Source organism: Cupressus sempervirens, chromosome 1 (assembly GCF_028749045.1).
Source record: "Cupressus sempervirens isolate cs-2001-9-10 chromosome 1, ASM2874904v1, whole genome shotgun sequence".
Lineage (NCBI taxonomy): Eukaryota > Viridiplantae > Streptophyta > Pinopsida > Cupressales > Cupressaceae > Cupressus > Cupressus sempervirens.
In genome coordinates, this window is record NC_143118.1 from 296365355 (window position 1) to 296380225 (window position 14871).

At 36.0% G+C, this 14871-nt stretch overlaps 1 protein-coding gene across 2 annotated transcripts in view; it reads right to left on the minus strand.

The window, feature by feature from the left end:
• Positions 1–13473, minus strand: part of LOC149577285 (uncharacterized) — a 110002-nt gene extending 96529 nt beyond the window's left edge. The window contains exon 1 of one of the 2 annotated variants that reach the window (XM_089830336.1): positions 13009–13473. In XM_089830336.1, coding sequence (XP_089686462.1) covers positions 13009–13239 — 231 coding nt within the window. In that variant the 5' untranslated portion in view covers positions 13240–13473. The remainder of the gene's footprint in view (positions 1–13008) is intronic. The other variant, XM_089830290.1, reaches the window with a different exon arrangement.
• Between the last annotated feature and the right edge of the window lie 1398 nt (positions 13474–14871).

The following is a 14871-nucleotide window of genomic DNA, read 5'->3' on the forward strand; positions in this document are numbered from 1 at the left end:
TATCTCAAATCATAAAGCAATAAACTTCTAAAACTAAGTATCCTCTTGCTTCTTGAGTGACTCCTCTTCATCCTCATCATCCTCTGCGTTGATTGGTCCTCATGCCAGTTTCCATCTCCTGAATGCGCTCATGAATTCAAACATTGCAGCTGTATTCAGACTCTTTATGCTCTGAAGCCAGTTCTTCCACGTGTCTTTATCCTGTTTTATCTTAGTGATAATGTCAAGGTATTCAAGAAGTTTTTGATTACATGTCTATCATTGCTTCAACTTTGGCTACCTTTATAAGATCAAAGGTGGTAAGATCTGCACTGTTTTTAATCAGGTTCAGGTGTCCTTCATATTGCTTAATCAATGTCTCAATATCAAGGCCTCCTTCTTTGAACGGGGTAGAATGAGGTGCATTGATTGTCTGAAACTCTTTATTCACACTCTCCAAGGCAGCCTTGGACTCCTCAAAAGATTGCATGCGAGAGATGGCTGAACCATAATTTGACACTCTCCAAGCTATGTTTTTCCACAGCACATGAATCAACCCCACATCAACATGTTGTAATGGATTCTCTTCTAGGAACTTGTTTGAACTGTAATCTTCTACTTCTACCGAGTGACCATGGCCGACAATTGTTCAACCTCTGCTTTCCAAATCGTCACTTGAAAGCAAGATTCATTAAGCACAACCTCAGCCAAAGTGAAGATTTTATGTAAATCTCTCATGAGCTTAGCAACCGGGCTTACCACTTCAGCAATCCAGTTATAGACAACGACGGTCATAGCTTTTTCCTTTTTCAAATCATCCATCAACTGTTAATTCTCAAGTGCTTGGATCAAATGCAAGTCATGACTGATCATTAGTTGAACTCTGTCCTTTCAATGCACTTATATACTCAGTCATCGCACCTATATTTGCCTTCAACTTTTTCTTCTCAATTCCATCCTTTTGAGATTGCAAAACAATCTATTTAGTTGATGCTTCCACCCAATGCTCTTTAGTTTCACGATTAATCACTCCCAGGTCCGTGCAGGTAACTTCAAAGTAACTCAAATCAAGTTCATCAGTACCTTCCTTGTGCTTATATGTAGCTACTTCAGCTATACTTGTACCTGTCACGTTTTCAAACACTATCCTGGCTGTGCTCTTAGTTCTCTTAGGTTTTGGACTCCTAGTAGTGTACTTGCTCACAATACAATCTACCGGAAAACAAACAGGTACCAAGCTTTTCTTTTTATTCACTAAAGCAACTAACCAATTTGGGGTGGAAGCGGCAGCTTTCTAAGGTTCATTGCCCTTGGCTAGGGTATTCAGAACTTCAATCCTCTGAGGAGATATGCCTACTGTCATTTGAACTCGTTGGCAGTTGTTAATGAGTTCACCAACCTATTCTTTATCACATTCACTATCAACCTGAATAGCTTCATTAGATCCTGTTGGTATTGACATTTTGGTTTTGCCCTTGGAATGGGTTTTGCGTACTGAGGAAGTATCAGTGCGCTTCACATTGCTAGCTCTTGAAGATCTCCTTACTACCTGAAAATTTAAGGGTAGCATTAGACATGTAGGAACATGCTTGAACTTTCTCATTTTTAGCCAAGAATTTGTTCTTTCGAAAACAACTTTTGTCCTTTCAAGGACATTATCTTCCTCTTCAGAATCCCAATTTATGACGTGTTTGGAAACTAGGGACTCAGCTACTTGAGTGTCAATGAGATCTAACTTATCTTCTTCACCTCCTGAGATGTCCTCGTCCATATTCAATTGTTACAGCTTAATCTTGGAAATGGTAAATCTGGAGGAATCTCTTTCTCAAAATACCAATTCATTTGTACAATCTTCCTAAAAGTCCTCAACATTATGTGCAAGCACAAACTTTGCATTGGTTCCGAACAAGCTATGAAATATCCCCTTATTATCAAAATCACATCTAGCATGGTAGAAGCCAAAACAGAAGTTAACTAAGTCTGAACTTATACATATGGTATCTTCCATACTTCTATAGGTTAATTTGCCCAATTTGAGTGGGAAGATAATGTCTAAGGCTTCTTTAGTGGAAAACTTGTTTATGACAGCAACTAGTTGTCAAGACACTTCTGCTAAGATAAAACAATCAAAAGCATATTTGGGGAGTCAAATGGGTTCATCATCGAAGCCTCCTATCCTTAAATAAGTAAACTTAGGATATTGAATGTATATGCTCCCATAGGATTGAACAAGTTTCTGAGAATCGTGAGAGAATCTACAATGAGGAGGACCCTTCATTTCAAAGCATAGCTTCCCAAAGAAAATATCATGGACTTTCCTAAAATTTTCCATGGCTTTGTCTTTATGCAACACAGGGCAATAATTGTACACAGTGATACCTTCGGTCCAAGGTTCATGAGGTAAATGTTGCAAATATTGGGTACTGGCTAACATGTACATCAAATATGCACACATATAAAAATCTTTCTTTGAGTTCAAAGTCCATTTGAGCTGATTTCTTAAAGAGCTAGCAATTAACTCCGCCCAGTCCAAAACCTGCGACCCTTCCAACACTATCTGAATATAGAAATACATCCAATCTTCAAAAAGACTCACATTCGGAGAACCACATATCCTGTGTAGAAAAACTATTATGTCATGAATTCATGGGAACATATGATCCTTCTTAAGGGTTTTCGGAAACCTAAAACCACCTCTGTAAAATGACATAGTCCAGCTTCTTGCAATGGCATTCCTATAGAAATCTACAATTGCTGAAAACTTCACCAAGGGCGATGTAGGGGTCATGTTGGCAAACTCTTGTTCTTCAAGATGGAACAAATTGGATACGGATTCTATGTTAATACTTAACAACACACTTCCATCCTTTTTCAAAATATTATTGTTGGGTACGTCATACATTTGGATACATTCTTGGATCAATTCCAGACAAGGATAGACAGGTGGGAAAGTAGAGGCCATAAGAAAATTACAACCCAAGACTTTTGTAATGTCCCCTTTTTAGCATTCATAGCATGATGTTGTCGTTAGCCTATTTCCCCACGGTCCCGTAGGCTAACCAGGACATTAAAGGGGCTTAGAGGCCATTTGGCCTAGATAGTTTCAGTTACAGGTCTTTCTAGGGGTTTTGAGGCAACTTTGGGCATACTTACTATTTATAGTAAGTCATCTTGGGCATGGGTGGACATCCAGTGGCAACGGTATGTCGATGGTAATTGTTTAAAATCGGCAAGAAGACTTGTTTATCATTGATAAGATTTGTTTTGCATTGATAAAGCTATCTTATAAAGTTAAATTTAAATATTTAACTTTATTAATGCATAGACTATAGTTTGTGGAAAATATTTAAATTAAAAGAGTCCCTTTTATTTTATAACACATTGGGGACATAAGTTACATAAAGGGAGTTATGTTTTATCCCACATTGAGAAAACAAAGGATGGAGCTCTTGTGAGAACACTATAAAAGAAATAGAAGAGCTTTTTTTAAGCATGCTTGGAAATATCAAAGAAATTGGGAAATTTTTTGGAGATTATGTCTTAATAGTTTGGAGGACGAAATCCCTTCAAGCTGAAAATCTTGACGCCATTGAAAGACATGGTCTTGAGATTCAACATAGTAGCAGTCCGAAAAAGCGAAACCGAAAAAGCAGGTTGAAAAAGCGGGTAGGAAAAAGCAGTCCGAAAAAAGCGGAACCGAAAAAGCAGGCTGAAAAAGCGGGTACAAAAAAGCAGTCTGAAAAAGCAGAACCGAAAAAAGCAGATAGAAAAAGTAGTTCGAAAAAAGCAAAGTAGAAGGGGCAGCATAGAAGGAAATTATTACAGCCATCTACAACCAGGTTCTTTTGTTATATTGTTTTTTAGGGTGTTATAAGCTTTCAGCTGTAAGTGTGCATTATACCAGCATTATCATTTTGTAATCCATGTAAATGCCAAAGTCTTGGCCATATTTCATGAGCACTGTAATTTTCATTACAATTAAGAAGATAATAGTTGCTGGTGTCATTTAAGCAATTTAATATCATTATTTATCAGCTAGTTAGTTTGCATACCAACTGTTTGTAAAAATGTCAGTTGGCTATAGGTGTTCATTTTTCATGCTTAGATCATATATATGCATTGAATATTGTCAAAATTAGTAGCACACTCATGTTAAGTCATTGTGTAGTCCATTGTAGTCTTCTAGCACAAGATTCTCATTGATGCAAATTGAAGAAAAAGTCATTTGAAGCTAGCTGAAATACTATATCAGTCATACGTCCCTTGCATGTGAATTGTTTGATGAAATTCCTTGAGCTTTCATCAGCATTTTTGAGGGCAGATTTGAGGAGGGTTATTACAGTGGTATCAGAGCTTGCTTGCAAAGTGTTTGACGAAATGTCAAACAACTGAAGTATAAAGATTTTTGGTGTTTGAAGAAGTTATAACCTATTAGGGTTATTACAGTGGTATCAGAGCTATAAGTCCTGCCATCCTGTGGAGGTCTTATAGGGAATTTGGAATAGCCAGAGAGAGAGAAAAATGTTTGACAAAATGAATGCCGGTCCAGATCAGGGAAAGGAAAGATTCTTACAATTATTAGACGCCTTAACACAAGGACAACGATCAGCAGAGCAAAGAGCACAAGAACAGAGTCAAAGATTTGAGCTTATGATGCAGATGATGGCTTGTCAAATGGGGTTGAATGCTAATGTGGGTGGAGGAAATAATCAGAATGGTAATAATCAGGATGGGGCACATAATGGAGGCGAACAAGTTGGGAACAATTTCGGTCATGCACCCCAGCAAACTAGGACAGTGAGTTCATGGCCCATGATTCCCATATTTCCTCCTAGAGCTCCAGAGCAGCCCATACCAGAGCCCCAGATCACTGATATACAAGACCAGCTGAGGAGAGATTGGGAAGCCGGAGGTCCAGATTTTATTGCTGCAATCACCTTTAGGGAGTATATAGATGTGCGGATGAAGCATATGCCACGTGGACATGACAGGAACCAGAGCTATGAGCTACAGAAGAAAGTAGGAAAACTTCAGTTACCATATTATGATGGCTCGGGGAAGTCTACAGCAAGAGCTTGGGTTCAAAAGCTTGACACATACTTTCAAATGAACCCTATGCCTGAGGAAGAAGCCATTAAGTATGCAGCAATTCACCTGGATGGGTTAGCACACGAGTGGTGGCATCATGGTATGGTCACTATGGGTCATGCACACATTACCTCCTATGTGGAGTTTAAGGAGAGATTGATTGAACGTTTTGATAGGCCTAAGGATCGTACCTTCCCTATGACAGGCAGAAACTTGTATGAGGAGTTTAACAGACATGCTGATTCAATACAGGGAGACATTAGCACATCTTCAGGTAATGGTTTATCTGCATTATCTTCACAGGTAGAAGGGGTTACAGACGTTGTGCAGGTTGAGCCAGAAGGTGATATCACAGGCACACCGGATTGTGCGATTGACACAGATAGTGATTCCAATACAGTTGGGTTGGATGAAGTTACAGCAGTTGAGGATACTATCATGTTTGAGGATAGTACAGTTGATCAGAAAGTGAGCATTCAGGACCTTGCAAAAAATGAGTATCAAGCACAGTTGGATGCTTCTTCACATGAGATAGAGGCTAGTAGCTCTTCACTTGGTTTGGCAAGTCAGCTGAAGACAGGGGACAAGAATATTGTCACAGCTTTATCTCATCATGACAGGATACATGGATTCATTGAGAATCACATTTGGATGATTCAACTGCAGGAGAGACAGAAAGGAGTCACAACAGGTTCTTCTTGTGACGACTTACAACAGATCAAGGAAGATGCAGTGAAGAAGGAGGAGGAGGTTGATCGGCTTTTTTATGAGCTGGAGGATACTCGAAATTCCTTGGTGTGTACTCGGTTGGCTCTCCAGGATTCTAAGAGACATGTGGACGAGCTTTGTCTTGAGGTGAGTCCAGTTCAAGAGTTAGCGCGTATAGCAGGGACTCAGTTTTCTTTTATAGTCGAGTCAAATGATGATGATATGAGTATGTCTAGCATTCACACTTCGGATTCAAAGATTGTAGACAGGTGCGTGAAGTTAGTTGGTATTGTTCACATTACTCAGGTGAGAAGTTTACTTGAATTGCCAGCTGGTTTCTGTTCATGGATTAGATGTTGGGATCCTTATCTTAGTACTTGGGATCATTTTGACCAGAGATATCTATCATTCCTTGGTAGTAGTATCTATTGCACCATCATGGACTTGATTAGTAGTTTGCCAAGTGTAGTTCTCATCCATGCCGGCAACTTGTTTAATGCTGGAATTAGTTTTTACACACCTGTGTTGGGCATTGTTCATATATCCAGTCGACCATTCTTGTTGGAATGGGTTGATGATCTCTCAGATATGATAGAGTTTACAGAAGAGTCCCAGGATCTAAGTATTAGAGATGATAGCTATTCCGAGGTTACTCCTTTGGACAATGTACCAGGGATAGAGTATAGGAGTTCGACCAATCGGCACAATCATGTGTCTAGTCAACTGAGAGTTGGCGATCGAGACATTTCTATCGCCTGCGGGCATTTCGATGCTACTCGTCAGTTGTTAGCAGTTTATGTATGGGGTTCTCCTGCTAGCGATGAGCAGGGAGGCAATTATCTTTCCTTCACAGAGATCCACTCTTTATGGGAGGCTATCCAGATTCTGAGACAAAATTATATGCAGTTGGTAGCCGACAGAGATTATCTTATGGAGTGGGGGAGTACAACATACGATGCATTATTGGCCAAGGAAGATGAGGTGAGTGAGCTTACTCAGCAGCTCGAGGTGACTTCTGAGATTCTTGAGAGTACGCAGTTGGCTTTCGAGGAGTCACAGTTTCATTTGGCTAAGGTGACCATGGAGTTAGAGTGACTTCAGTCTTTACCAGATTCTGTACAATCACGGACCATGGTGTCTGGTGATCCGCGGATGTCCATGGTCGAGGTTGATAGAGGTAGTGGAGATGAGGATATATCTGTCCACGACACTACTATTGGCATATTTGGTCCATTTCCACTGGAGGCAGGTTCAACTGAGTTGGGCGCTGCAGCTGAGCATTGTGATATGTTTGACTTGGAGGGCACAGAGACTAGTGATGTTGTTGTTGATTCTGCACTCTTGGCTATATCATCCTCTAACTTAGCTGATGGTCAGTCACAATTGGTCATATCACGTCTGCAGGATGAGTCTTTGACTGAGATTGGTTCTTTTTGATAAGTAGGAGATGATTTCCACAGCTAGTCAAATTGTGATGTGAATATCAAGATTTAACTGTGTGATTTTTGAGTCAAACTCATGAGAGATGGATTCATGTTGAATCACTACTCATGAAACATGGGTCATCGAGTTTGACTCAAAAATCAAACAATTAAATCCTGATATTCACATCACAATTGGTTCTTTTTACCGGCATTATACTAAAGGATATGTTCATCGGTTTGCTTTTGATCCATGTGTTGAGGAGTTGATGGCAGACAGGTTTGGACTGGGCTCTCATTTTTGCTATCTACCGTGTAATGACTATTCTTTGGACTGGGCTCTCATTTTTGCTATCTACCGTGTAATGACTATTCACCATCAGCAGTGCATGGGTGTTATGGTTATGAGACAGTGGTCGGTAATCTGCAGAGTTGTGTTAATTGCAGCAGATGTACAGTGTGTGGATTCTTTGTATTTGGTGCAATTTCATGTGGGAGTGGTCACTATTGTAGCAAAGTTGGAGTGTGCATTCCACATAACATGGTGGGTTGTATGGATGGTGTTTATTATGTTGACAGTTTGGGTGATCTACTCTACTTGGGATCTAATATTTTGAAAGTTTGTGCCTCGTGGGTTCCTGATTGTGGCAGTAGTGGATTTGGAGTTCAATTGCACCATGATTCACGATTCATTTATGGATTCCTCTTGGTTAATTTTCACAGGTTGTTGCAGGAGCCTATGTTGACTGACAGCAGTATAGTTCATGACTACATTTGGGACCCAGGTGGATTGATTGGGTTGTTGTTCGGGCATTGCTTGGGGACAAGCAATTTTGGGAAGGGCGGACTGTAATGTCCCCTTTTTAGCATTCATAGCATGATGTTGTCGTTAGCCTATTTCCCCATGGTCCCGTAGGCTAACCAAGACATTAAAGGGGCTTAGAGGCCATTTGGCCTAGATAGTTTCAGTTGCAGGTCTTTCTGAGGGGTTTTGAGGCAACTTTGGGCATACTTACTATTTATAGTAAGTCATCTTGGGCATGGGTGGACATCCAGTGGCAACAGTATGTCGATGGTAATTGTTTAAAATCGGCAAGAATACTTGTTTATCATTGATAAGATTTGTTTTGCATTGATAAAGCTATCTTATAAAGTTAAATTTAAATATTTAACTTTATTAATGCATAGACTATAGTTTGTGAAAAATATTTAAATTAAAAGAGTCCCTTTTATTTTATAACACATTAGAGACATAAGTTACATAAAGGGAGTTATGTTTTATCCCACATTGAGAAAACGAAGGATGGAGCTCTTGTGAGAACACTATAAAAGAAATGGAAGAGCTTCTTTTAAGCATGCTTGGAAATATCAAAGAAATTGAAAAATTTTCTGGAGATTATGTCTTAATAGTTTGGAGGACGAAATCCCTTCAAACTGAAAATCTTGACGCCATTGAAAGACATGGTCTTGAGATTCAACATAGTAGCAGTCCGAAAAAGCGGAACCGAAAAAGCAGGTTGAAAAAGCGGGTAGGAAAAAGCAGTCCGAAAAAAGAGAAACCGAAAAAGCAGGCTGAAAAAGCGGGTACAAAAAAGCAGTCCGAAAAAGCAGACAGAAAAAGTAGTTCGAAAAAAGCAAAGTAGAAGGGGCAGCATAGAAGGAAATTATTACAGCCATCTACAACCAGGTTCTTTTGTTAGTATTGTTTTTTAGGGTGTTATAAGCTTTTAGCTGTAAGTGTGCATTATACCAACATTATCATTTTGTAATCCATGTAAATGCCAAAGTCTTGGCCATATTTCATGAGCACTGTAATTTTCATTGCAATTAAGAAGATAATAGTTGCTGGTGTCATTTAAGCAATTTAATATCATTATTTATCAGCTAGTTAGTTTGCATACCAACTGTTTGTAAAAATGTCAGTTGGCTATAGGTGTTCATTTCTCATGCTTAGATCATATATATGCATTGAATATTGTCAAAATTAGTAGCACACTCATGTTAAGTCATTGTGTAGTCCATTGTAGTCTTCTAGCACAAGATTCTCATTGATGCAAATTGAAAAAAAAGTCATTTGAAGCTAGCTGAAATACTATATCAGTCATACGTCCCTTGCATGTGAATTGTTTGATGGAGTTCCTTGAGCTTTCATCAGCATTTTTGAGGGCAGATTTGAGGAGGGTTATTACAGTGGTATCAGAGCTTACTTGCAAAGTGTTTGACGAAATGTCAAACAACTGAAGTATAAAGATTTTTGGTGTTTGAAGAAGTTATAACCTATTGGGGTTAGTACAACTTTAGTGGAAAAAGGTTCTGAAAGTCTTTCGCACAGCCTTTCTGTTGTTCCCTCTAAATTAACCCCCAGGAGGTTTGTATCCGATATGATGGGTGATTTACTATACAGACTGCTTGTATTCCCAAAAAATGCAGAGGGAACCTCATGACTCAGAACCTCGCTTTCTTGGAAAATAAAAGAAGCAATCACTACCCTATTTATCAAAAGACAAAATGCAGGAATGGAAAATATGAAAGTTACCTGGTGAACAACTATGGCAACTATGAAAGTTGATTCTATTTCCTGACTCCTGCAACTAGCGTTTAAATTACCTGATGAAACTCATGCATCTTTTTGTAGGGAATGATTTACTTCATATAAACTTCAAGACAAGGACAAGGCATTAATTATGAGACAAGTATAATAAATCTTTACATGCCGTGAAAAAAGGGAGATGGGACTATTACGGCATCTGGCATTAATTACCAAGCAAGGAACCCAAATGATATTTTCTTTCACATGTGCCAAATCTTACTTTTAGTCCACAAATCAATATCTCGATGTGATTATTAATGATGACCCTATCTCAAAATATTAGCCATCTATCACCTTTCCATAAATGATTAGATTGCACGCGAGTGTGTCAATTCCAGAATGGCATCCAGTTGTAGCGCAACTTCTCCTTGAACTTCGCATCGCATCCAGCTAGGACCCACCAAAAAGTGTCCTATGAGAATCACAAACAAGTTGGACTGAAGGAACGGTCAAACTATTGAACCTAATACAAGGGTTACAAAGAGGTTCAGGACTCCTTTGTAACATTCGAGAGTAGTACAAAGTGGTTCAATATTACTTAAAGAAACTTTGAACCTCTTGGCTTGATAGCAACAATATACTTGGCGTTGAGGTTTCATGGGTCAAACTTGGTCAACAATAGGCAAAGAAAGAGAGAAAAGTACTCTTAGGATAAGGTCTATAAATGAGCTACTGAAAATTATTTATTGCATCTCAATTTAAAAGACCGGCAAGAAGCAAAACCAATGGTTCAAAAATAAAAATTTAAGTAGGAACGAATCAAAAAAATATATATCAAAAGAAATGGCGACTTTGAAAAATCCCAAACTAAAGCTACCATGGTTTTCAACTCTATGAAATATTCAAATAAATCACTCTTATTTATTAAGAAATACACCCACGTATATCTAGTGTAATCATCAACAAATATGAGAAAGTGAGATGTCCCCCTAAGTGACTCAGTTTACATAGGACCACATATGTTTGAATGCATTGATTCAAGAAAATTCCTTTTCTTTTCATCAGTCCTTATTGGAAATTCATTTCTATGTTGTTTGCCCAATGCACAACCATCACAACTAATTTGTTCATACTTATATGAGATCCTTAAGGTTTAAATGACCATACCTCCTATACAATACGTCTTCAACAAATACACATATAAAAACCATTGCTTGATGACTTTCCATTTTGACATCAAGTTTATACAAACCTCCTATCAAAATTCCTTCAGCAATCACATTATTGTGATTTACCATATCTATATTTAACTTCGCAACCCATCTTCAAGAACTCAACTTTTAGACCTTGATCATTAATAGTTGAAACAAATATGAAATTTTTCTTAATTCTCGGAACCTGCATGACATTAAAAATATATTTTACATTTCCATTAGGTAGGTGTACACTAATATCACCATATCCTTATATCATGATACCTGTCATCTCCTAAAAGGATCTTACTACCGTCATTTTTCTTCTGAAAATTTCTGAATTGATTCCCTTGAGTGTATAAACCAATTATTTATACACTAGATAAATTTCAGACTTGGCTCTGATATGAAATTCGAAAATCAAAGCCACAAAACATATACAAAATAGAAAATGAAAAGAAAAAAACAAGAGACGCAATGCGTCAAAGTTCCTGCCAATAATTAGAAGGAAAATAAAGATTTATACATAGAAAGGAAGGATATGAAGAGAGCTAAAAGAGAGAATGATATGTTGTTATAAGGACAAGTAAAGGTAGAATGGTAGAAAGAGTTGAAAGGAATTTTAAAAATATTAATAATTATATTATTTTAAGAAATATATAAATAACAATAAAAATTATATTATATAAATGAACTACTTATTTCTACCAATTCAATTATAAGTTGAAATATTTAATTTAAAAAAATAAATTGTTGATTACTTAATTCAAACTACCAAAATATCTAGTAAGTTTGAGGGCCAATATTAGTTTTACAATTTGTAAAATAATAGAAATAAAAATTTGAGCAAGATTGTAAAATAGTAGATAGTAAAACATAGTGTAAACTTAAAGAAATAAAATTTTACAATTGAAAAAAATAAACATCAATGTAAAACTAATAAATATATTTAAAATAAGAAATATAAAACGTTTAACTCTATATTTGAACTTGGTAAGAAAAATAGATTGTGATAATTAATATTGATTAGACATTCATTTTTGTCTATAGTGGTGTGAGGTGGAAAATAAAATGATTATTTTTTTGAAAAATCTAATCAACTTGTCATAAATGTGGAAAGGATAAGAGTTGTAATTAATGCATGATAGACTTGTTAAAAAATATTTGTATTTTTGTTAAAGAAAATTGAATTTTCTCCTTACCAAAAATAGTATGGTCCAATAAAATGAATGAAAAATGTGATTTATAAAATAATGAAAAATCATAAAAAGATATAAAAATTTGAAGTTTGTTTTAATCTTTTAAATTACATGGGTTGATTGATCAATTGAATTGAAAAATTGAACTGAATGCAATAGTATCCTACCTTTGGCAAGAACTAATAAGTAAGACTACAACTTGCTTACTCATCAGCAAAATTACAGCTGTTGTATGTTCAATCATCTTCCAGTAACTCAGATAACAAATTTGACAACTCGCTAAACCAAAACTTGATCATGATAGACATGTAACCGTACTCTTGACAACTAACTGGATCTGAGGAACACATCATTAGTTAATTATTATTTTTAATTAAACTCCTGACACGTACATGTATAGCTCATGGAACATAGTTCTGTTTTGGCTTATTCTAGCAATAAGATGGGTCATACCGTAGCTTCTTCCCAAAACATAAAGATATATTGTCTAGTCCAGTCAATCAAGACTCTTTGATTTAAAGAAGTACACTTATATTTTATTTTTGGTGCGCAATTTTCAGGCTTTCGGTCATCCCACTGTAAATCAGTGCAAACCAAATCCCAAAGCCTGTAACTGCACACCATAAAGTGTGTTACAAATCATTTCTACTATATGGAAGATAAATCATTTTGTCTTCCAATTTGAAAGAAAAATCATATATGTACGAAACATAATTGCGTGCGCACAGAAACTTGAAATGTCTTTAATCCAATGCAAAGAAAAAACAAGCAGAATATTACAGTGGTAGACAAATCATAAGCTTAAATGAATATGAAAAATAACACAGGCAAACGTTTCACACAATTTCTTGAAGTCTCTAATTTATATTTTGGTGCAGGGGAGTACACACCTGGGGTTTACAAAGGCACTGAAAAGAAGGATCATTTTCCACACGCTGCCCTGCCAGATCGACATAGTCTGTGGAATTTATGTAAAATCTGCAGCGGAGGCCTTCCTCGTCTCCCATTAACAACGAACCGAGGCGCTCCGTGTTGAGAGGGGTGCAGCTCCAGCTTTCACAGTCATCTGCATTGCTTGGACGACCCGAACCCTCGTCTATCAGGGCCTCTTCAATATCCATCCCTCGTCACTCTCACACTTCTCTTCCAACGCCCTCCCTCTTTAACAAATTTGCATCTTCTCAGTCTCTTTCTGTACGTGTTCACTGTGTATTTAGTGCTGGTTTACTCTGAAACGAGCCTGGTTACCTACGCCACCCCCAACAGTCCCGGGTTTCCAACGTTCATATTAGAAGATATTCATTTATTTCTACCGAACAAACGTCAAGTAGGTGAAGATATTTATTACTAACAATACCCAAAAGCGCTAATTTCTTGTAATTTTGTGTATTTTTTATGAACCTCGCTTTGAGTCGGTAGGCTGTATTTTTCTATTTTATAAATAGGATTGGTAATTTTTTTTAGTTTTTGTCAAAGCACGATCATTCAATTCAATTTTTAAATTGAATCGATCATTTAATTCAGTCGATTTAAAAGATTAAAAAAATTCAAATGTTTATATCTTTTTCTAATTTGTCATTATTTTATAAATCACTTTTTTCATTCACTCTATTAGACCATTCTATTTTTTGTAGAAAGAAAATTTCAACAAAAATACAAATATTTTCTAACAATTCTATCATGCATTAATGAATGTATTAATTACAATTTTATTTTTTCCACATTTGTGACAAGTTTATTAAATTTCGAAAAAAAAAAAAGAAAAAATTATTTTCCACCTCACACCACTTCGAAAAAAAATGAATGTGTAATCAATATTAACTATCACAATTTATTTTTCTTACCAAGTTCAAATATAGAGTTAAATATTTTTTATTTTTTAGTTTAAATATATTTATTATTAGTTTTACATTGATGTTTATTTTTGTCAGTTGTAAAATGTTATTTCTTTAAGTTCACACTATGTTTTATTAGGTATTATTTTACAATTTTGCTCTTTTTCTTCTATACCATTTTACAAATTGTTGAACTAATACTACCCCTCAAACTTACTAGATATTTTGGCAGTTTGAATTGAGTAACAAACAATTTATTTTTTAAAATTAAATATTTCGACTTATAATTGAATTGGTAGAAATGAGTAGTTCATTCATATAATATAATTTCAATTGTTATCTATATATTTCTTAAAATAATATAATTGTTAATATTTTTTAAATTCCCTTTAATTTTCTCTGTCATTTTACCTTTCCTTGTCCTTATAATAACATATCATTCTCTCTTTTAGCTTCATCTTTCTATCTTTCCTTTCTATTTATAAATCTTTATTTTCTTTCTTTTCCAATTATTGGTAGGAACTGTGATGCATTGTGTGTCTTGTTTTAAATTAGTAGTTGTGGAGGAATTAATAGTCAATCATGTATTCCTACCATTTGTACTCAAAGCAATAGTTATGTCAATAGAGACATAGACAAATGGAGGCGGCTACAAATTGTACACGTGACCAAATTTCAAAAAAATCAAAAATATTATGGATTTTTCTGAAAATTTCAATATTTGATCGTCATGATTTGCATAGCTTGTAGTTGAAAACAACAACAAAATTGGAAAAAAATCACAACAATTTCATGAATTTGGAAAAAAAAAAAATTTGACTTTGTTTTGTCTTTAGTGCATTTTGTCTAGAGATTAGCTAGTACCTATACAAATGAGCTTATCTTGTACCGTCATGAAACATTGTAACATGTATAAAT